General features: G+C 40.3%; 1 protein-coding gene across 1 annotated transcript in view; it reads left to right on the top strand.

Annotated features, from left to right (window-relative positions):
- Window positions 1-1,464: 1,464 nt before the first annotated feature.
- The window catches only part of NFATC3 (nuclear factor of activated T cells 3), a 200,332-nt gene continuing 179,629 nt past the window's right edge, over window positions 1,465-22,167 (top strand). The window contains exons 1-2 of the mRNA XM_075188817.1: window positions 1,465-1,741; window positions 13,304-14,417. Coding sequence (XP_075044918.1) covers window positions 1,480-1,741; window positions 13,304-14,417 — 1,376 coding nt within the window. The 5' untranslated portion in view covers window positions 1,465-1,479. The remainder of the gene's footprint in view (window positions 1,742-13,303; window positions 14,418-22,167) is intronic.

The raw sequence follows: 22,167 nt of genomic DNA, 5'->3' as shown, positions 1-22,167 counted from the left end.
TAGTAGACATTTAAAAGATGATGAGAGAGCACAATGTTAAATGGTGGAAGTAAAGATGGCATTGTCCTTGGAGTGAGGTACATCTGTGCCCTTCTGAATCAAACAAGGGGACTTTTAGATATTAATGTGGAAGGGAGGGCAGAAAAATCACTTCCCTGGGGTACGCCTCGTCCAACCCCGGGGTAACAGGTACTGCCCGAGAGTTGGGCGGTCCCCAAGAAAGGGAGTACTCACTGTGACATCAGGGCAACCTTGACCCCATCATACTGCCCCTGCACCCGGCTAGTGACAGGCAGCCGGGCGCAAGGCTGTAAATAAATGAACGGGCAGAGGTCAATGGATGGACAACGGTATGAATGAATAGTTAGACACTTTGGAAAGTAAATAGATGTAGTTGTCCTGCACCTATACTACAAAAATTAAAAGATTAGGCACACAATACATTGCAAGAGCATTCATCTGTAGCAAAAAGCAGGGCTTTCCTACCTTGTTTTTCTTATTATCATCAGCTTTTTATATAGCACCACTAATAATATAATAAAGCGCTGTATAGAGAACTCAGTAAAAAACTAAACCAAACAGCGCAAATAGGTGATTCATAAGAATAACTATTTGATCAATTAATTCAAAATTAATGTTTCTTCTCTATTTAGTCAAAAAAACACCAAAGTGAATAGCTGTGATGTCAAATAAAAATCTTTAATCGCCGAAATTCAGAAACACAAAATAAAATTAAATTAATAATAATTATAGTAAAAAACAATTGATAAAATACCACAGACTAATGGATTAATATTGTGCATATAATAAATTATAACTGCTAGATACTCAGGGAATTATGAGTTGTAGGTACATCTACTATATAAAAATATATAAATCAGTATTTGGAAACTTCATTTACTGTTCTAGAGGGAGCGTTTTTATTTTATACATTTATCCCGGCCTCACATTATAGTTCACAGAACGGCGCTGCCATCTATTATCATATTACCAAGGGGAGTGCTTCTAGAGTCACGAACTTTGTTGATATTATGAAAGACTCATTTGGATATATAAGGACTCTATATTATGAACTGTAGCGCCACCAATCCACTTATCTTTGGACATCAAACTTATGTTATGAAGCACTTCTGTTTTGACTACCTGAATTTCTTTTGCTGTCTAGCAGCTGCATTGTACCCGAGTCTTTTCCTTGTGAGTGTTATAAAAAATGCACACAAAAATAACTCATTGCATGTAAACATAAACATTTCTCAAACATGCCTGGGTCTTCGACAACATGGCTACATCGCCCCTCCCGTAAAACCCATATTGCCATAACAAATGTCATTTTTTTAGGTTTATATCGTGCTCTCTCAAGACAAGCTTTGTGTTCGGTAATTTAAACTACAAGTACAAACGCTTAATTAATTCATTAATAAATATGGAAATATACATGGGGTTGTTCGGAAAGATGTTGGCAAAGATAGGGGAGGGCTAATGACGTTAGTGGGACGTAAAGCCAATGAGTTGTGGTGGAAGGAGGAGGGGTGCGAGGCTCGACCGCTCGACACCGAGAAAGTTGGCGTGGGGTTAGAAAGGAAAGCGGCAGACCGGGGAAAGGGCGGGAAAGAGGGGCGGAGAGGACGAGAAGCTGTGTGCGGGTCACAGTCACCGATGAGTACCACACATTGTGGTTCTGACGAGTTGGACTTCAGGCTCATATTCGGGGAGGAGGCGACACAGCCCTTCGGACCTGCAGGTGGGAACCGGTTAAATTATCCAATTATGTAGATATTTACAATATGACTTGAACGGGACACATACGTCACTAATGCACAGAAGGATGAGGGCAGGTGCTTGGGCATGACCGTAAGTAATAACCTCACTGGGGTAATTTCTAGTGACTTCCTTTAAGGGGGCGCTCTGCTTTTAGAGAAAATTACAATATAAATATAATCTCTAAATGGGGAGCATGGGTATACTTGGAGGATATTACTAGTTAGCTGGTGGCGACAGCGGGGCTTCACATTAAAGTTAGGTTCGTCAGACAATTGCGTAAGTGTTGAGAAGTACAGCTGTTATTTATTCTCCATATATGCATTGTGCATATGGTTGTCTACGCAATATACGTAAGAACACCGTACGTGATCGTCAGATAGTAACAAAGTGAGAAGTGAGTTTGACGTTGTGCGACGGGTCGTGGCATATGTGCAACGCTAGGTGGTTATGGGAGGGTAACTCGACACAGTTGACAGTTGTGCAATTGTATGTTTTGGTGAGGAGCAATTGGATACACATGGGAGTCAGCTGTACATGGTAACATGGGGACAGTTGTTAAACACTGCAATGTTTCTCAGTGTGCTCCTCAGTTACAGTACCTTGTCATGGTTTAAATATTTGCCTTATGTGCGCTGACATTATCTTAGGCCTGTACTTGAGGACAGTTGGAAACGTGTAGTGAGAATGGGGAAAGTCCATGTCACTGCAGCTTCTGTAGTGGCATGGACCTAAATGTTAATGAGAAATTTATGATATTTGGTCGTGTTAGTTTGTACTTTGTTTAGTTCAATTGGTAACATGCATGATTATCAGCTGTTGTATACCCTTATGGACATTGTTGCTTAAATTTATTGATCAGCATTTGTTTTTGCTATACTGGCTTTAGCAAGTGCATATATAATGGCTAATAAGGTGTAACATTTTTTTTAAATCAAAGTTTATGGTTAAAGCACAATAAAGAATGGACATTACACGTGTGTGTTTGTGTGTGTGTGTGTGTATATATATATATATATATATATATATATATAATGTGTGTGTGTGTATTTTACACACACACACCTACCTTTCGCGCCCTCGTGCTCTAGCTTCTTCCAGCATCTTGTTCAGGAAACTTTATTTTTAAAAGATTAAATTAAGTTGGACCACTGATTTCACATTAGATTAACACCAAAGGGTGCTGTGACAGGGTGGACCGCCTATGCCACCCTTTCTGTTGTTGCTGGGAACCCGGCTGGGCTTACTTTACCACGGTTCCCCTTTCTTATCCCAAATGTGCCCTCTAACCGCTGAAGGAGGGGCTTAAGCTGCTGCCACCACTGGACTCCTTCGCGCTATCCAGAACTGTCGCTGCTAGTGTACCTTGCTGGTACCCCTGACCTCATCCTATACATCAGGGTTGCTGTGGATGGATCCCATCGGCCTATTGTATTGGCCAGAGCTGCTGGGTAGCGGGCAGAGCGGTGGTACTGGAATACTGGGTCCAAACCTCAGAACAGCCTGAAATGGATTAGATTTGGGTCTAATCTGTAGTTCACAGGAAATACAGCAGGGAAGAAGTTGTCAAAGCAGGATTTTGAAGCTAGTGATGTTTGTTTGCTCCAGTGTTCCGTGAAGGACAGTTCACACTGGTTAAAGGTACCAGTGGTCAAAAGGTCAGAAGAAACAATAATACACTTCAATGCAAACCAGTGCCTTTTTTATACAGTATTTGTAGAGGTTAACACCTTTTTACATAGAAGCCAGTGGCAGGGGAGAGTATATCTCTATATTTTCCATAAAACTTTCCCCTATACACTTTATTCATGCAGCGCTTAGCACCGGTGATTTAACCTCTCCGACGCTGGTATTAACCCTCCAGGTGCTGGAGTCTGTTTCAAGATGGCCGCCACACGTGCGGTAGCTGGTATTTGGGTGACCCAGCCACAGGTGCCACGTACACAAATTGTAATAGTATTTAGCCTGACCCTACAAGTGTTTGGGCATAAAATCAGGTGGCAAAGTCAGCATATTTTATCATTTCGAATAAGTAACTGTAGTTTTGAAAGGGTTAAATGCCATTGTTCCCCCAATTTGATAGTTGGAAAGCAACGAAGGGTGGTCAGTTGCATTGTTTTGGCCATGAAATCATGTGGCAGATAGAATTTTCTTTATGTTGAGTAAGTACCTGTAGTTTTGCAAAGGTTGATGTTTTTTTTTTTTTGTTTTTTTTATAAAATAATTGCAACAAAAATAAATCCCATATCAAATGTCCAAATTTAAATGACTATATACATTGTCTAAGGGTAGAAAATGCCAATAAGAATGATACTTCTCTTTATAGTAACACAGTACTCTCCTACAATCTCTCCACAAAAGCTACTGCATCAGTTCACAAATAATATAACTATATACATCAAAGAAACAAAATATTGCGTAATACAATATTCTGCATTACTTTAAATGTATGTAAACCTTTCTAAAAATAAAAAATCCATGAAATCTAATAGTGAAAGAACAGGATAGATATCTGTGACTCGATCACTTATAAATAACTTAAGCAATACATTTATTTAAAGGAAATAGCGCAGGGAGCTTATTCATATAATTGCACATGCATTTATTTTTTATATTGTGTATATGTTGATAAGGGAAATCTTTAATTTCTGAGGCCAGGCGAAGAAATTAGTTTCTTGTTTAAACTTGCTAGAGTAGATGTATTATTTCTGGAGGTATATATCTGATGCAATAAGTCTTTGTGAATGGAGGTCTTTTGTGTATTGGGATGTGGGTTAATGGCTTGTTTGGGGGCTGTACCTTTCTTTGGGAAAGTGTATTCTGCAACTGTCTGAAGAAAGTATTCATGTTAATTAGACCCTTTGACTTGCTCTTAGATTTCCTGCCTCTGAAACAAGATGCAAGAAATCACAGCAAGTTTTAGGATATCACAGATAAGTGTAAATATTGTTCGCTTTGAATTGCATGTAAATCCATATTTGGATAAACAGGTTACATCTTGATTCTAAATATAGCTCAGACCTCGAGGGGGCTGGCTTACCCAGTGAGGCTGTGTTCAAATGTGTATAAAAACAGCACTGTTCTGTATTAAATATTGTTGTTTTGATTACATCTGACCTGATCCCTGGTACCTTTTTAACCAGTGTAAGAGCAAATAAAGATCACTTGCTTCAAAGACCTGCTTGAAAATATCTTCCATGCTGAAAATCCTGTGACCTACACATTAGACCCAAAATATAATCCGTTCCAGGCTGTTTCTGAGGTTTGGACCCAGCTTTCCGGTGCCACCGCTCTGCCCGCTACCCAGCTACTCTGGGCAGTGTGAGGACTAGCAGGGATTCATCCATAGCAACCCTGATCCATAGGAAGAGGTCAGGACTTACCAGCCCAGGTACACCAGAAACGGGGTACATTCGCAGCATCAGTTGCCCAGAAGGAACCCGGTTCTGGGTGCTGGTTAGGAGTCCAGTGGTGTAGGCATTTGTAAGCCCCTCCTATACTGCGACAAGAAGGCACATTTAGGATAACGAAAGGGAATGGTGGCAAAGTGAGCCCAGACGGTTCCCAGCCAATAGACAGGTTTGCTTATGCGGTCCATTCTGTCTCTAGGGGACACTGCTTGCAGAGACTTCTAGATGTTGGCTACCCCCCTAGAGAGGCCTCAACCCCCGCCAGTCTACCTAGCTTGCAGCATTCATCCGGCCCCTCTCCATTTCCCTTATTTTCCATACTTTGTGCAGAATACTATCCACCACCTCACTACAGGGAACGATTTTGCCCCTAATGGACACTAAACACAGTGCACTCTACATGTAAAATCGAACAACTGCACTAACTAAAAAAAACGAGAGCTTACAGCAAAATTCCGCTCTGTCTCAGGAATACATTTTCTATAAAAAGAAAAAAGTGCACACAATATAATAATAATTGACCCTAGTCTCTCCCTCTCTGTCTGTCTCTGTTTGAGTGTGTGTCTATATTAGGGAATTTAGACTGTAAGCTCCAATGGGGCAGGGACTGATGTGAATGAGCTCTGGGTACAGCGCTGCGCAATTAGTGGCGCTATATAAATGATGATAAAATTCAGCACTTTGCAATTATTCAAACTGGGCTGTTACCTTTAAGTAAATTTATACAATAAGTTATTTATAAGTGATCCAGCAACACTCGGGAAGGAGGGAAACCACTCCATATTAATGCTCATGGTTTTGGAATGAGATGTTCAACAAGCACATGGATGTGGAGACCCGAACATTTGTAGGTGATGTTCCAAGCAAGTGTTACGTGAGACTGGATATTGTCGAGAAAAGGAAGCAGATCTTTTGCGTGTTGTCTATTTCAGACTGAAATATGCTTTCCCCACTTTAATGTTATCTGGCCTGAATACTGTCAGTGATAGTCTTACTGATAGCTGCTGCAACTCCTCCAAAATAGTTTGCTGAAAAGATAAATAGTATAGTGGCATTGAAAAGATAAATTTTCATGCAGCATTTTCCACCTAAGGCACCTCATGATTCAATTCTGCACTGGCCTGGAGTGAAGCCGGAGAAGCATTTTCTAAATGTCAAGCACCTGAGTCATTAAGGAGAGCAAAGCATAAAAAAGGAGTAACTTTGCAACCCTGCAAAAATGTTTATTTGAAAGGGGATGCAAATTTAAGACGTGGGGACACATTTATAGTTGGGATAGAGCATGTCCTAGATCAGCTTTAAATGTCAGTGTAAAATAAAGCTATCAAGTGGGTCATTCCATATCGGATTACCCAAAAAACATGAAATGTCCACCATCCATCTCAGATTTTTTTGAATTTTTTTTAGTTCAGAGGATGTCATAACAACTATTTCTGCCAAATATCTCGACTGTCTGACAATTAGTTGATTAAATATTGATTTTTCATTTTATTAAATTTACTAATTGCGGCTTCTTTATCCAGTTTATTTGAAGTATCGCGGTTGTTTATTAAGCAATAGCCATAAAATTTGGACCCCTAAGGTAACTCTCCCTCCCGAATCCAAAAACCCAAACCAAATTACTTTATCTGCCTCATGTTTTGCGTTACGGCAAAAATGCATGTTTTTCGAATAGAATTAAAAACGATAGGTTCAATTGACATTAGGGATCCCATTTTTTGGGGAGTGTTTAAAAAAATGTATACATTACTATCACCAAAAAAAAAATCAGCAAGGTACTCTGTTTCATAGTGGAGAAATAAAATAATGAAGTTGATGTTCGATTACTGTTGTACTGCATACATAATTAACACAAGAAACCATGAAATTTAAAACCTTTAACATAACTTGACTCAGCTTCAGTTAAGGACTTAAGAATCTCATTGTTCCCTTGTTTGGAACTTGTTGTAATGGTCTGTAATTTTCCTTAAAGTGTCAGCAGAAAGTGTATACTGCCTTCCAGTACTTCCTTGGATAGTAGGCACTTCCGTTACACAGAGGAGGTGAATGAAAGGAACTAAACACTTATGTCTTGAAGGCCAGGACAGAACATTTGTTCATTGGTTTCATTTCATAAGGTGTACCAGCACATCTTGTTCCTCCTCATTACATTGAATGATATACCCAATGTACCAGATGTTATCATACACTGCTGCTATGTATGTTCCAGGTTGCAGATCACTTTTGTCCACAATTTTTGTGACTGTGGTCATAGTGACACTAACTTTGGTTCCTCCTGTCTTTATGTCGTCAGATGACAATCAATATATGTGTAGCTCATCTTTACTAATAGGCCGAAATCTGTGATGAGAACGTGTTCCTGCCACAGTGTTAGCTGTTTCTAGATGGCTATGCAGCTTGGTTTTGCAGTCTTGTATTTAATTTTGTGACACGTAAAAAAAAACAACTTTATGCCATGTAAATTTTTATTTGCCCAGGTCCAAAGGTGTCAAGATGTGATGGGTTTCCACTGCTTGCAGACTGGTGCGTGTGGCTAGTCATTTAACTGTCCCTCTAATGCCATCACATGGACTCTTACCATGAGATGTGGCAAAAAAATTCATTCTGCTTGAATGTTGGAGTCATCTATATGGAAACATAAGTTAAAAAAGTTTTTGCAGTTCTTGTATTGTGCACTAGCACCATCACTAAAGTAGTAAACATACTCCAGTTTTGACAATAGTTTCGCTAAGTGTTTTATAACTACCTTAATGAAGGCATGCATAGTTATAGATACATGGTCATGGGTATCGCTAATAACGCACAGGCTCACACAGATTGAAGTGTCACAATCATCTTGCCTAAAAAATACAACAAGCTGACAGTCACCATGTTCTTTGGTCCACTTCAGTGACATAACTTTTAAGCTTTGTCTAGCTCCTTTTTTGTGTGACAAGAAAGGATTACATCATGTTTTCTGAAATTCTTCATATCTTAGTAACATGATGGTAGCAGACTGAGGTTTCAAGAGCATTTGAAACTTCAGTTCTCAGAATCACAAGTTCTTTAAAGTTTCTGTAAAAGTGGTCCCAGCTATGTAATCCAATGGTTTTTGAGTAGATAGTAATATGGTAGTCCATATTTAAAAGACTTCCAAATGTGCAGCTGCCATGATTGACTTTCTGTGTCTCACTCTCTTTCTCTGGAAAGTTTCAGTTTTGGTCTCTCTAAAGGAAATCCCCTTTCCATCAGTTTCTGTTTGTTTCATTTCCGGTATGGGAGTTTTATCCCATTGCCTCAGTTTAGTTTACTTTTTTGGTATGGTTTTTAAACAATGTGTAAATTATGTATGCGGTACAACAGTAATTGAACATCAACTTCATTATTTTTTTTTCTTCACAATGAAACGGAGTACCCTGCTGATTTGTTTTGTGATAGTAATGTATACCTTTTTTAAACACCCTCCAAAAAAATGGGATCCCTAATGTCAATTGAACCTAGCGTTTTTAATTCTATTCGAAAAACGTGTGTTTTTGCAGTAATGCAAAACATGAGGCAGATAAAGTAATTTGGTTTGGAATTTTGGATTCGGGAGGAAGTGTTACCTTAGGGGTCCAAATTTTGTGGTGATTCCTTAATAAACACCCGTGATGCTTCAAATAAACTGGATAAAGAAGCCGCGATTAGTAATTATTTAATTGACAAATCAATATTTAATCAACTAATTGTCAGATAGTCAAGATATTTGGCAGAAATAGTTTTGTTTTGACATCCCCTTTTAACTAAAAAAAAAAAAATCGTAGAAATCTGAAATGGGTGGTTGACAACGCTGGTTGAACTGACATGGAATGACCCAAGTATTTGTTTGCTACTTGAAAAAACAGCCAGTTTTTTCCTTACATGTGAAATAATAAAATAGTGTGCACCCCTTGCATTGTAACGTGGTTTGTTCAGGGGAAAACGTACTCCTTTTGTTTTGCTTTGCTCACCTTAATTACTAAGGCACCAAGTGTCAATCAGGTGAGCAGCTAGTAGCATATAGAAAAATGATACAATTGACCCAGTACACACTTCTAAATAGAACACATTGCCGACCTATGTAAGCTCCCGACATGCTGTCACATATAATATACGTGAGTCAGGCTCTCGGTATGTGAAAATTCCAGGTTCTTGTTTTTACAAGCATAAAATAAGATTGTGGGTCTCAAGTTTTGTCATGTCACTAAATACAGCCTTTTGTGATTGCACAGGGTGATAAACTACTGCTTTTAAACCACACTGCGTATAGTGTTTAAATTTTTATTCAACTACCAGTTTTTGGTATGATATATTATTTTAGTAGACTGCCTGCTATATATATTTGCAATCTGAAGGTTGTGTTCGACAAGTTAGGTGAGCGTTGGCACTTTCCACCTATTAAACTGTTAGCTAGACATGCAGTGATCTGGGAGCTTAATTACTTCTTTTGCGTCGGTTGGTGCGTAGCGTTTCCACCTGCCACTGCTGAAGCTATTGAACAGTTTCATGGAACACCCATTGACAATTAGAAATAAATGCTTTGCTCACTACCCAACATTTCTTATCCATAGTGAGTGGTCAGTAGGTACCAGTCAGCCAACAGCAAAGAGTCACACTAGCAGCCATACCAGCTACCCAGAAGAAAGCTGTTCTAGACACAGCCAAAGGAGCCTAGTGGTCGCAACTGAATTCTACAACCATTGTGCAGTTGGTGAGTGTCTTGGTGGCAAGGTGACACTGTAGGAGTGGTCAATAACAGTCTGTTACAGACTATGAAAGCGAAATCCAGGAAGAACATCCCTCCTTGCAATTTATAAAACAAAATTATGCCATAAATGGGGAATATTTTTCTGGTCCATATGACCACTACTCAAATTTTGTGTATTATAGAATTGTGACCAACAATTTCACCATCCCTGCTTGCAATGAGGAAATTACAAACTGCCTGATATTTTAGGTACTAGCACCTAAAAGTGAGGCGGTAGTAAGGCCGATTTGAAGGGCCATCTCACGTGAGAAATCCACTTTTTCAGGAGGGATGAAGCCGATACTGAAAAGGCATAACACATTAAAAGTGGCATAAGAAAAGACAGTGTACCAGGGTTTCTTTGTTTTATTTTGTTTTTTGTTTTATTATTTGTTTATTAGGGCAATCATGCATGGAATTGTGCTTTTAACACGTCTTTAAATTCATTATTTAATTTCCATACCATGGTCATATAATGTGGTCAATTTTACAACAATGGAAATGCCGGCAATTATCCTGTCAGCTTGAAAATGTCACCAGGCGAAATGCGACATTTCCATTCTGGTGACAGCTTCAAAATGTTGATCGTGTGTGTTACTGGATCAATTATAAATGACTTATGGTATCAATTTATTGAAGGGAAATAGCGCAGGGCGCATATTTATATAATTGCATAGGCACTTATTTTTTTGTATATTGTGATATAGAAAATCGTTATCTCTGAGACCAGGGTAGAAAGGTTGGTTTTTCTGTTTAACCTTGCTATAGGATATGCCTATTTCTGATGCATATATCTGATACAATAGGCCTTGTGGATGGAGGTCTTGGGTGTATTGGGATGTATTTAGTATGGAAGTGTCATTATTTAGGATTTGTAAGGTTGGTAGTTGAAACCTCCAATTAGGCATATGTGCAAGGAAGTCTGATAGCAGAAAGTGCTAACGAAGTTTTGTGATGAAGTGTCATGCCTGCTCTGGCCAAAGGCCCAGCAGGAGGTCGTTACTGTGTGGCCTTTTGCCCAGAGTGAATTTCATAGAGAAGTGTAAATTTTGTTAGCCTTGAAATGCATGTAAATTCATGTTTGTGTGAATAGAGTATATCCTGATTCTAAAAATAGACTACTTCTGAACTGTATAAAAGATGAGCTGTGTGAGCATGTAAGTGTTCTGAGTTCAACATCTGACTTGATCACTGATACCTCTAATCAGTGAGAGCAAATAAACATCTTGCTTCAAAGACCTGCTTGGAACCATCTTCAATATCGTTGTATTCCAGTGGTCTATAGATTAGACCCTAATCCGTTCTCCGGCTGTCTCTGATGTTTTGGACCCAAGCGTTTCCAGTACCATCGCTCTGCCGGCTAACCAGCAGCCCTGGTCCATGTGGTAGGCCAGGGGGGATCCATTCACAGCAACCCGGATCCATAGTAAGAGGTCCGGAGTAACCAGCCCAGGTACACCAGCAACAAGACACGCTAGCAGCGTCAGTGACCCAGAAGAAACCCAGTACTGGATGTCAGTAAGAAGTCAAGTGGTGGCAGCCTTTGTAAGCCCCTCCTACTGCGGCAAGAGGGCGCATTTGGGATAAGGGAACGGTGGCAAAGTAAGCCCAACCGGTTCCCAGCAACAACAGACATGGTGGCATAGGCGGTCCATCCTGTCAGTGTGATTTTCGACATTCACCATGCCAACATTAAAAGCGCAATGCCAGCGGGTCCATTTCCATTGTTGACAGTACGTACATGTGACAGGATGGGCCGCCTATGCCACCCTGTCTGTTGTTGCTGGGAACTGGCTGGGCTTACTTTGCCACCGTTCCCTTATCCCAAATGCGCCCTCTTGCCGCAGTAGGAGGGGCTTACAAATGCTGCCACCACTGGACTCCTATACCGGCATGCAGAACCGGGTTTCTTCTGGGTAACTGACGCTGCGAGTGTACCCCGTTACTAGTGTTCCTGGGCTGGTACTCCTGACCTCTTACTAGGGATGCTGTGGATGGATTCCCCCTGGCCTATCGCACTGACCAGAACTACAGGGTAGCAGGCAGAGCGGTGGTACTGGAAAAGCTGGGTCCAACCTCAAACAGCCGGGAACTGATTAGATTTAGGGTCTAATCTGCAGGTTACAGCAATATTAAAGATGTTTCCAAGCAGGTCTTTGAAGCAAGATGTTTATTTGCTCTCACATTGGTTGGAGGTATCAGTGATTAGGTCAGAAACGAGAACAAGTTTTTAATACACGCCAGTGCCTTTTATACAGATTTGGACACAGGCTATTTTTATAATCGAGATGCATTGCAAAGCTAACAATTTTTGCACTTATCTGTGAAATTCTAGAAACGCTGTGATGTCCTGCGTCACATGCTGTTCACACAGAAACTGTTGAACACTCTGACAAAAGGCCTTGGATTGTAAGCCCCCCCCCCCCCCCCGTCCCCGTCCGCTCTCGCTCCCTCCTCTCCCCTCTGGGGGTTTCCCTGTCATCCGTGCCCTCCCTCTTGGGCTCTGTCGTATGTGGACCTTCCCCTCCCCCCCCCCCCCCCCTGCCCTAGCTGTGCTTTGAGCTCACTGAGTTACTGTACTGTGCTGTCTTACCTCGTATTGTAATTTTGTTTGTCCTTGTACGGCGCTACGGACACTTAGTGGCGCCCTATAGATAAAAATTAATATTATTATTATTATTATTATTATTATTATTATTATTATTATTATTATTATTAAGGCCATACAGTAACAACCCACTGTTGGGCCTTTGGCCAGAGCAGGCAATTCCTGCTATCAGACTCTCTTCCCATATGCCTAATTGGAGGTTTCCACTAGCAACCTTACCAACCCCACACAATATAACAAAACCAGTACATCTGCAATTATAGAAATATGCGCCCAGCGCTATTTCCTTTAAATAAATTTATTTCGTTATTTATAAGTGAGAAAGCCACACCTAGGTTTTGTAACTTCTCTTATATTATTATTATTATTATTATTTTTTTTTTTTATCTTTTAATTGCTCACCTCTGAACTTTCTGAATGTTCTTTTTGCAGTAAGGTGCCCAAAACTGTGCTCCATATTCAAGATGTCTAATGACTTGTTTAGTGGAAATACGATCTTTGAGTCGCATGCATTTATTTCTCTTTTTATATTTCCCAGGATTACATTGTCCAATACTTTTATATTTAAGTGTTACTCTACAACCTGTTCACCTCTGAGATTAGTATTTCTAATTCATTACAGGTGTTGATCTGCGTTATCATTTTGCATTGTCACTTAGGCTATGGTCATTTTGGCATTTTATGTTTTATAAATATGGAAATGTTATGAAATGCCATTAGATTATATTTATTAAAACGGTCATTCTGATGTTTTATTACTCACCGTTTTTTTTCTCCTCCCAGATCTTGAGCCTGATGACAGTGCATTGTTTTATATCTTCAATGTAGACCAGCCTTTATCAGCAGTGAACCAGCCCGTTTGCCTCCCACGGCATGGACATCAATCTCACTGCTCAGCTTGCTCTGCCTCATCCCGCTTACAAGGTTACAAAACCTATGATGGCACAAGTGAAGTCCAGGAGCCTAAGTACATTGTGTCTGGGGGTGCAAAGCCATTTGAATGCCCCAGCATTCAGATCACCTCTATTTCTCCCAACTGCCAGCAAGATACTGACACCACAGAGGATCTGCATAATGGCCCAGTAAATGATTACATTGAAAGGCCTTCCCGCGACCACCTCTACCTCCATCTTGAGCCGTCTTATAGGGAGCCATCTTTAAGTCCAAGCCCAGGCAGTAGCATTTCCTCCAGGAGCTGGTTCTCTGATGCATCCTCTTGTGAGTCTTTTTCCCACATCTACGATGATGTTGAGTCGGAGTTGAATGAAGCTGCAGCACGGTTCACTCTTGGCTCTCCACTTGCATCTCCCAGCTGTTCTCCCAGAGGGTTTCCAGGTGATGAAACCTGGCAACAGTTGGGCTATGGCACCACTTTATCACCCAGACAGTCTCCTTGTCACTCTCCAAGAACTAGTGTTACTGATGAGAACTGGCTGAGCCCACGTCCTACGTCAAGACCTTCATCCAGGCCCACCTCTCCTTGTGGCAAGAGAAGACACTCCAGTGCAGATATCTGCTATCAAGTCCCTACTTCCCCTAAACACTCCCCGACGGCATCTCCTAACAATTCACCCAGGGGAAGTATCACAGAAGATACATGGATCAGTTTGTCAAACAATTCTGTATCTGGTGTTTCTCCCTCTCAATGTTTCCAAGAGACTGCTATCCCACTAAAAACACGGAAAACCTCTGAAGATCAAAGTGCCACATTGGTAGGAAAGGTTGATCTTAGTGCTGATGATCAAGGAAGGTTATCTCCAACTCTTGATACTCCTACAGAGGATAATATAGGTTCTCCACATCCACTCAAGAAAGACTCCTCAACAGATCAGTTTTTGTCAGTCCCCTCACATTTTACTTGGAACAAACCAAAATCTGGACACACTCCTATATTTCGGTGAGTGCCTCTGAAAATTTCATTGTGTGCTAGCATAGCTCTATACAAGTAATGCACATGAGCAGCTTTACAGCTCAGTGTAGACTATATAGATATCGACATAAATAATGCAAAAGGCAATTGGAGAAGTGCAGTGATCTAACCTCCATCAATGTATTTGACCACAGTTAGAAAACATATGCCTGTAGAAGTATACACCATGTAATGCAATATGTAAATATTTGGGATAGTCAAAAAAGACAACAAAATATTTTTTAGATACATTAGTGAAAGGAAACAAAATACAGGAGTCACCTGCACTAGAGCTGGGGAAATATATCCACCCCCCACCCTCCGATATAGACACAAATATATTTTATATTACAGTATCAATTGATCTCAGGTTAAAAGTAGATGTCAGTGGGGCCAGATTGTGTGTGTGTGTATATGTGTATATGTGTATATGTGTATATGTGTGTGTATATATATATATATATACATACATACATACATACATACATACATACATACATACACACACACACACACAAGTTTTTATATCTGGTACGCACAATATATTGGTTTGGTGTCGGTGTTCCAGAGTGCTTTTTCTTACTGATTCACCTATAATATCTGAGCGTCTATGTCTATATCCACTTGGTGACCAAAACTCTGTCTTGTGGCACATCTTTCTGTATTATTACATACAGTATTATACTATGTGGCGCCCCCTCCCGCTTATTTTGTGATATATATATATATATATATATGTAGAAAGATAATAAGCAAAAGGCGCTTAGTGCAATATTAAAAAAACACCAAAATGTGTGACAATGATTTACATATATATGTGTGTACCTCATACACCATATAAATATAAAAAACATACAAATTTGCGCAGCAGGCAGCTCCTCAAAAACAAGCACTCATTTGCAAGTGCTCAAATAATTCTAAAAGACAAAAGAAGAGAAGCGCCACGCATAGAGTATTAAATGACCAACAATTAGTCTTCTCAAAGTGGCAAACAAGTGAATTGGCCTCGTACCAAAAGACAAATAATAAACAGCTTATCTGTAATTAGATTCCCGACATCCTATATAGACTCCTTGATGTCCAGTCTTTATGGTTCCAGAAGTTCAGATCACTAGGGACTCAGAGCAAAACTATTATGGTGTAGTATGCCAAATAAGGCTACCAACAATTCCTCAGAACTGGGTACCAACACAAGCTCATAACATTATGATCCATAAAAGTGTTTTATTACAAAGATAAAATCCTTAATGTATATAAAATGCGCCCGTACATCATATAAAACAAATATAGGCTTATCTGCAGTCTTTCCTGATGGTAATCACGGATCTCTCAAAACCACCTGGCCGGGGTAGATGTGGTGATCCAAGGAAAACAACACACAGAAGACGCCTTATCCCCCTCAACGCGTTTCGTCACTCGACTTTTTCAAGAGGATTCTGGGTATGTAGTATGGTATGTTAGTCCAAATGTCCAGTTTATATGGTCCCACAAAGCACAAACACCTGTAACAGTCATTATCCAAAGATCCGGCCGGACTGAATGATATGACCTCACTTCCGGTAACGGACCCTCCATCACTTCCGGTATCGGAAGATCTATCATTTAACTAAGCAAAAATACTTATTTCATTGTTGGATATATATTATTTGTTTCCACGTTATAACTATAACATAGCTTTGTAAATATGCAACACTAAAACATAATAACTTTCTCGGAAAAAAACGAGCCTCCTTATGCTTATCGACAGAACATTCATAAAATTGTCATAAGCATAAGGAGGCTCGTTTTTTTCCGAGAAAGTTATTATGTTTTAGTGTTGCATATTTACAAAGCTGTTATAGTTATAACGTGGAAACAAATAATATATATCCAACAATGAAATAAGTATTTTTGCTTAGTTAAATGATAGATCTTCCGATACCGGAAGTGATGGAGGGTCCGTTACCGGAAGTGAGGTCATATCATTCAGTCCGGCCGGATCTTTGGATAATGACTGTTACAGGTGTTTGTGCTTTGTGGGACCATATAAACTGGACATTTGGACTAACATACCATACTACATACCCAGAATCCTCTTGAAAAAGTCGAGTGACGAAACGCGTTGAGGGGGATAAGGCGTCTTCTGTGTGTTGTTTTCCTTGGATCACCACATCTACCCCGGCCAGGTGGTTTTGAGAGATCCGTGATTACCATCAGGAAAGACTGCAGATAAGCCTATATTTGTTTTATATGATGTACGGGCGCATTTTATATACATTAAGGATTTTATCTTTGTAATAAAACACTTTTATGGATCATAATGTTATGAGCTTGTGTTGGTACCCAGTTCTGAGGAATTGTTGGTAGCCTTATTTGGCATACTACACCATAATAGTTTTGCTCTGAGTCCCTAGTGATCTGAACTTCTGGAACCATAAAGACTGGACATCAAGGAGTCTATATAGGATGTCGGGAATCTAATTACAGATAAGCTGTTTATTATTTGTCTTTTGGTACGAGGCCAATTCACTTGTTTGCCACTTTGAGAAGACTAATTGTTGGTCATTTAATACTCTATGCGTGGCGCTTCTCTTCTTTTGTCTTTTATATATATATATGTATATATGATTATTTTTTTTTAAATAAGAGTGCTTGTGGTGCCTTTAACCAAACTTTTAAACCTTTCACTGGTAATAGGTACAAGTGATTAGAAAATTACAAATGTAGTTCCACTACAGCAGGCTTTGACAACCTGTGACTCTCTATGTATTGTGAAACTACATTCCACGTTGTGCTTAGCAGTGTATTCTGGGACTTGTAGTTTCAAAACACCTGGAGAGCCACAGGTAGTCCAGGTCTGCACTACGTAAAAAAAGGTAAGGAAGAATATGATAATGAAGGGATTATGGGAATCACTTAAAATATATATTTAAAGTCAAACAAGTTCCAAAACCCAATGCTGCATGGAATTGCTGCTGGGAGATCTTGTAAAAAATTGTGTGTTTTTTTTTGGTTTTTTTTTTTTTTTTTTTTGAGACTGCAGTGGTTGATCTGTGGATAGAACTTAGATTTTAGCTAGGCATTGATACAATATTACACAATAAAGTAATACAAGATCTGGAATTTGTCAGATAATGAATTGGGTTTTCTCGGATCAGTCCTTGACCTTTTCTTTTTAATTTATGAATACTGTCAGGGGTCTACAATAGAAGCTATGTAACGCTTTTACCAGTGTTAATACCGCAAATGGATAAGTCCAATGCATAGGAATTTAGAGATTGTGACTGGATCACTTATAAATAACTTATGGTATAAATTTATTTCAAGGAAATGGCACAGGGTGCTTATTTATATCATTTCAAATGTACTTATTTTTGATATTGTGTGTATTTTGGTAAAGGAAATATCTTTATTTCTGAGACCAGGGGAAGAAATTTGTTTTAACTTTGCTAGAGGAAATATAATATTTCTGAGGTATATATATACCTGATGCAATAAGCCTTTGTTAAGGAAGTATTTTGGTGTGGGGAAATGACTTGTTTGGGGGTTTGTAACTTTTCTTTGGGAATGTGTATTTTGCAACTGTCTGAAGAAAGGACCCATGTTAATCTCATGTTAAATAGACATTTTTATGTGTGAAGGTCCAGCACCTGAAGGCACAGGAAGGTTTAATTAGACTTGCTGTTAGATTTCCTGCGTCTAAATCAAGGAAATCACAGCAAGTTTTAGGATATCACAGATAAGTGTAAATATTAGCTTTGCATTACGTGTTGTCAAAGTCAGCAAATTGGATAAAGTCATTTCAATTAAAGTCGAGCAAACTTGGTTGTCTTTGTCTGAAGAGATGCGTACGGTACGCTACGATGTACAAGGGCACACTACGGCGTGAAAGGGCGTACGCATCCACTATACGTGGCAGCAACAGTAATTGGTCTTTTACCATACATTCGCACAAACACGCATACTTATAAAATAGTACACATTAATGGTAGTTGCAACACATAGTCAGTTATGTTGAAATATAGTAGTATTTATATGTTATATTAAAGTTACATGCATATTAGTGAAATATACGGAACAGATTGAAGGAATCATATCATGAGTGGTATCATAATAAACCACTTTACATTTCCTACTGTTTGGTTCACTCTGCGAAGGAATCGCAGAGTGCATACACAAGTTATGAATGATAGGGAATTATGAACTACTTAAGACTAAGGAATCTTGGCGGGAAAAGCCAAGCATACCTCCTGGAGACATGGTCCCTTCCTTTGGATTCCTTAGGATGAACTAGCCAATGATTGACAACCCCTTGGACCTTCCTGAGACCTGGACCAATAGATGCAAGCTATACCATCTTCATTGTATTACTGTATTTTTGTGTGTATATAAGCAGCAGCTTCACATCTAGTGTTCAGACATCTTGTCCCCAGACTTCAGGATTGAATGACTGCACACTGGATCCAGAGCGCCTGCGATAAGTAACAGCTGTATTTATTATCACTTCGCTTGAGCATATTATTCTACTATTTGCGAATAAATCTTTGTGCGTTGTAAACACAAATCGAGGTTCGACAATCGTTATTGGTTAGCGACAATACGCACATAACAGTGTAAATCCAGGTTTGGGTAAACACATTGCATCCCGATACTAAAAATAGCTCAGACCTCAGGGGACTGGCTTACCTTGTGAGGCTGTGTCAAAAAAGTGTAGAAAAAGCACTGTTTGTATTGAAGATTGTTTTTCTTGCTCACTGGTAGGTACCAGTGAGCAAGAAAAACCCAGTGTGAGCAAATAAACATCACTTGCTTTAAAGACCTGCTTAGATACTTCTCTATCCCTATGACCTATAGATTAGACCCTGCTTTTTGATACCACTGCTCTTCCTGCTTCCCAGCTGCTCTGGCCAGTGGATATCCATCCACAGCAACCCTGATCCATAGAATGAGGTCAGGGGTACCAGCCAGGTACACCAGTAACGGGGCACACTAGCAGCATCAGTTACCCAGAAGAAACCCGGTGCTGGATGTCGGTAAGGAGTCCATTGGTGGAAGCATTTGTAAGCCACTCCTACTGGGGTTAGAAGGCGCATTTGGGATAACGAAAGGGAACAGTGGCAAAGTAAGCCCAGCCAGTTCCCAACAACAACAGACAGGGTGGCATAGGTGGTACATCCTGTCACACACGGGTTCATAATCATATTGGGGCTGTAGGAGCTGACGCCTGGGATCTGTTGCACCGGGCAAATTTGGGTACATGGGGGAGCTGGACTCTGGGGGATGGTCCCTGAAAGTATTTTTAGGCAGGAATTTATCTTTTAACATGGTGGCACAATCGGTGGACAGGAGGCTGATACCCTTTCTCCCTGGCATCTCATGGACAGTGGGATAAGTGCACTCCTTCTTGCCACTAGCAAAAAGGTTAAAGGTGTGAATACCCACGAAAGGCTGATTCATGTGCTAGCTGCATGAATCAGCTTGGATTGGTTGAAGGGGCAGGAGGCTGGATTATTTCCTGCTAGGTTATGTTTTTAATTTAAAAAAAAAAAAAAATTTAAATATATTTTCCATCTGTACTTCTGGATTATGACTAGTACTTTTTTAACAAGTGTAACAGTGTATTATGGTTATTTCTGGTCGATAAACGATCACTGGGTAGCTGATCTAGCTGCTACTGCACATCTATGTGTCAAGATTCTGCCTGACGTACACTGCCTGCAGTATCCTGTGATCAACAGATAGGAGCTGACACACTATCCATTCCCTGGTTGCCCTGGGTTGAACCCAGCTTCTGTGCCAATGCTGTCCGCTACCCAGCAGTCCTGATAGTAAGAATTCAAGAGGTGACAGCCAGTCGTCGGCAAAGAGGTGCTGCAGCAGCTATATCAGCGTACCCAGAAATAATCGGTTCCAGGTGCCAGTGAAGGAGTCTTATGTTGGCAACACTATGCTAAAACTATTGTGACGTTGGCATTCGCAGTTGAATAGAATCTGCTGGCAGGTGACACCAGTAGGAATGGGTCAGTAACAGTCTGCTAGTGATGGTGAGTGAGAAACAAAGATAAACTGTGCAGGTAGAACATACTTTTATCTATCTTTCCCCCGCCCCCCCTACAGACTGAGTGGAGAAGTAAGCCCATCTGGTCACAGTCTGACCAGTGGCAGCAGTGGGATAATCCCTGCCATGTTTGAAAATGAAAAGTGTGCTTGTGAAAGGATGGACCGCCTATGCCACCCTATGTGTTGATGCTGTGAACCGGATGGGCTTACTTTGCCACCGTTCTTTCTTTATCCCAATTGCGCCCTTGTGGGAGGGATTTACAGTGCTGCCACCAGTGAACAGCGTTCCTTCTGGGTAACTGTCGCTGCTAGTGTACCCCCTACCTGATGCACCCTGGGCTGGTACCCTTAACCTCTTCCTGTAGATCAGGGTTGCTGTGGATGGATCACCCCTGGTCTATCCCACTGGCCAGAGCTGCTGGGTAGCAGGTAGAGTGGTTGTACTGGAAATCTGGTTCCAAACCTCAGAACAGCCAGAAACGGATTAGATTTGGGTCTAATCTGTAGGTCACAGGGAATGCAGCAGGGAAGAAGTTGTCAAAGCAGGATCTTGAAGCAAATTATGTTTGTTCGCTCCAGTGTCCTGATCAGGACAGCTCATACTGATTGAAGGTACCAGTGATCAGAAAATCAGATGGAACAATAATGATACTGTGATTGGATCACTAATAACTTTTTGTATAAATTTATTTAAAGTAAATAGTGCAGGGCGCTTATTTATATAATTGCACATGCACGTATTTTTGATATTGTGTATATATCTTGGGAAGGGAAATCTTTAATTTCTGAGGCCAGGGGAAGAAATTTGTTTCTTGTTTAACCTTGCTAGAGGGGATGCATTATTTCTTAAGGTATATATCTGGTACAATAAGCCTTTGTGGATGGAAGTTTTTTGTGTGTTGTGATATGTTTAAGTGGCTTGTTTGGGGTTTGTACCTTTCTTTGGGAATGTGTATTCTTGACTGTCTGAAGAGGGGCCCCATGCTAATTAGATCTTTTGATGTGTAAAGGTCCAACATTGAAGGCAGGAACTTTTAATTAAGACTGGCTCCTAGATTCTCTGCATCTGAAAACCAGGTGCAGGACATAACAACATATCTAGAATTTCATAGATAAATGTAAATATTGTTGGCTTTGCAATGCATGTAATTCCATGTTTGTGTAAACACATTGCATCCCGATTCTAAAAAAATAGCCTGTGTCCAAATCGGTATAAAAAGCACTGCATTGTACACTGAAATTTTCTTCTTGTTTCATCTGATCTTAGCACTGGTACCTTCAACCAGTGTGAGAGCAAATAAGCAAATTCTGTTTTTGTTTTATTTTATTACTTTTTTTTTTTTATTTATAACGTTTCATTGGAGTCTTGTCTCCTGTTACTGACAGCCCGCGGCTCACTGAGACGCGTAGGCGGCTGTCAGTCATCCATTGTAGCTGTCGGCTGGTGTTTGTGGTGGAAACTTCCTCCCTTTCTACACACTAGTTTTTTTCTCTCTCCCAAGCATGCAAATAGCACAGAGAGAGGAATATAGGGCAGTTTGGCAGGTTGTAGCGCAAAGCTTGGAAAGGCTGTGCGCTGTCTGGAGGGGGGGGGGGGGGAGAATCGGAGGTGCCGTGTAGGTGCCTCCTTTGCCAGCCCCCCCTCTCCCAATGTTTAAAGCCCTCCTAGGAGCCGGACACAGTCGCTGCAGGCTGTGTC

This window comes from Mixophyes fleayi, chromosome 10, assembly GCF_038048845.1.
Source record: "Mixophyes fleayi isolate aMixFle1 chromosome 10, aMixFle1.hap1, whole genome shotgun sequence".
Lineage (NCBI taxonomy): Eukaryota > Metazoa > Chordata > Amphibia > Anura > Limnodynastidae > Mixophyes > Mixophyes fleayi.
Note: the sequence above shows the minus strand (reverse complement) of the source record. Positions and strands in the feature narration are given on the sequence as shown.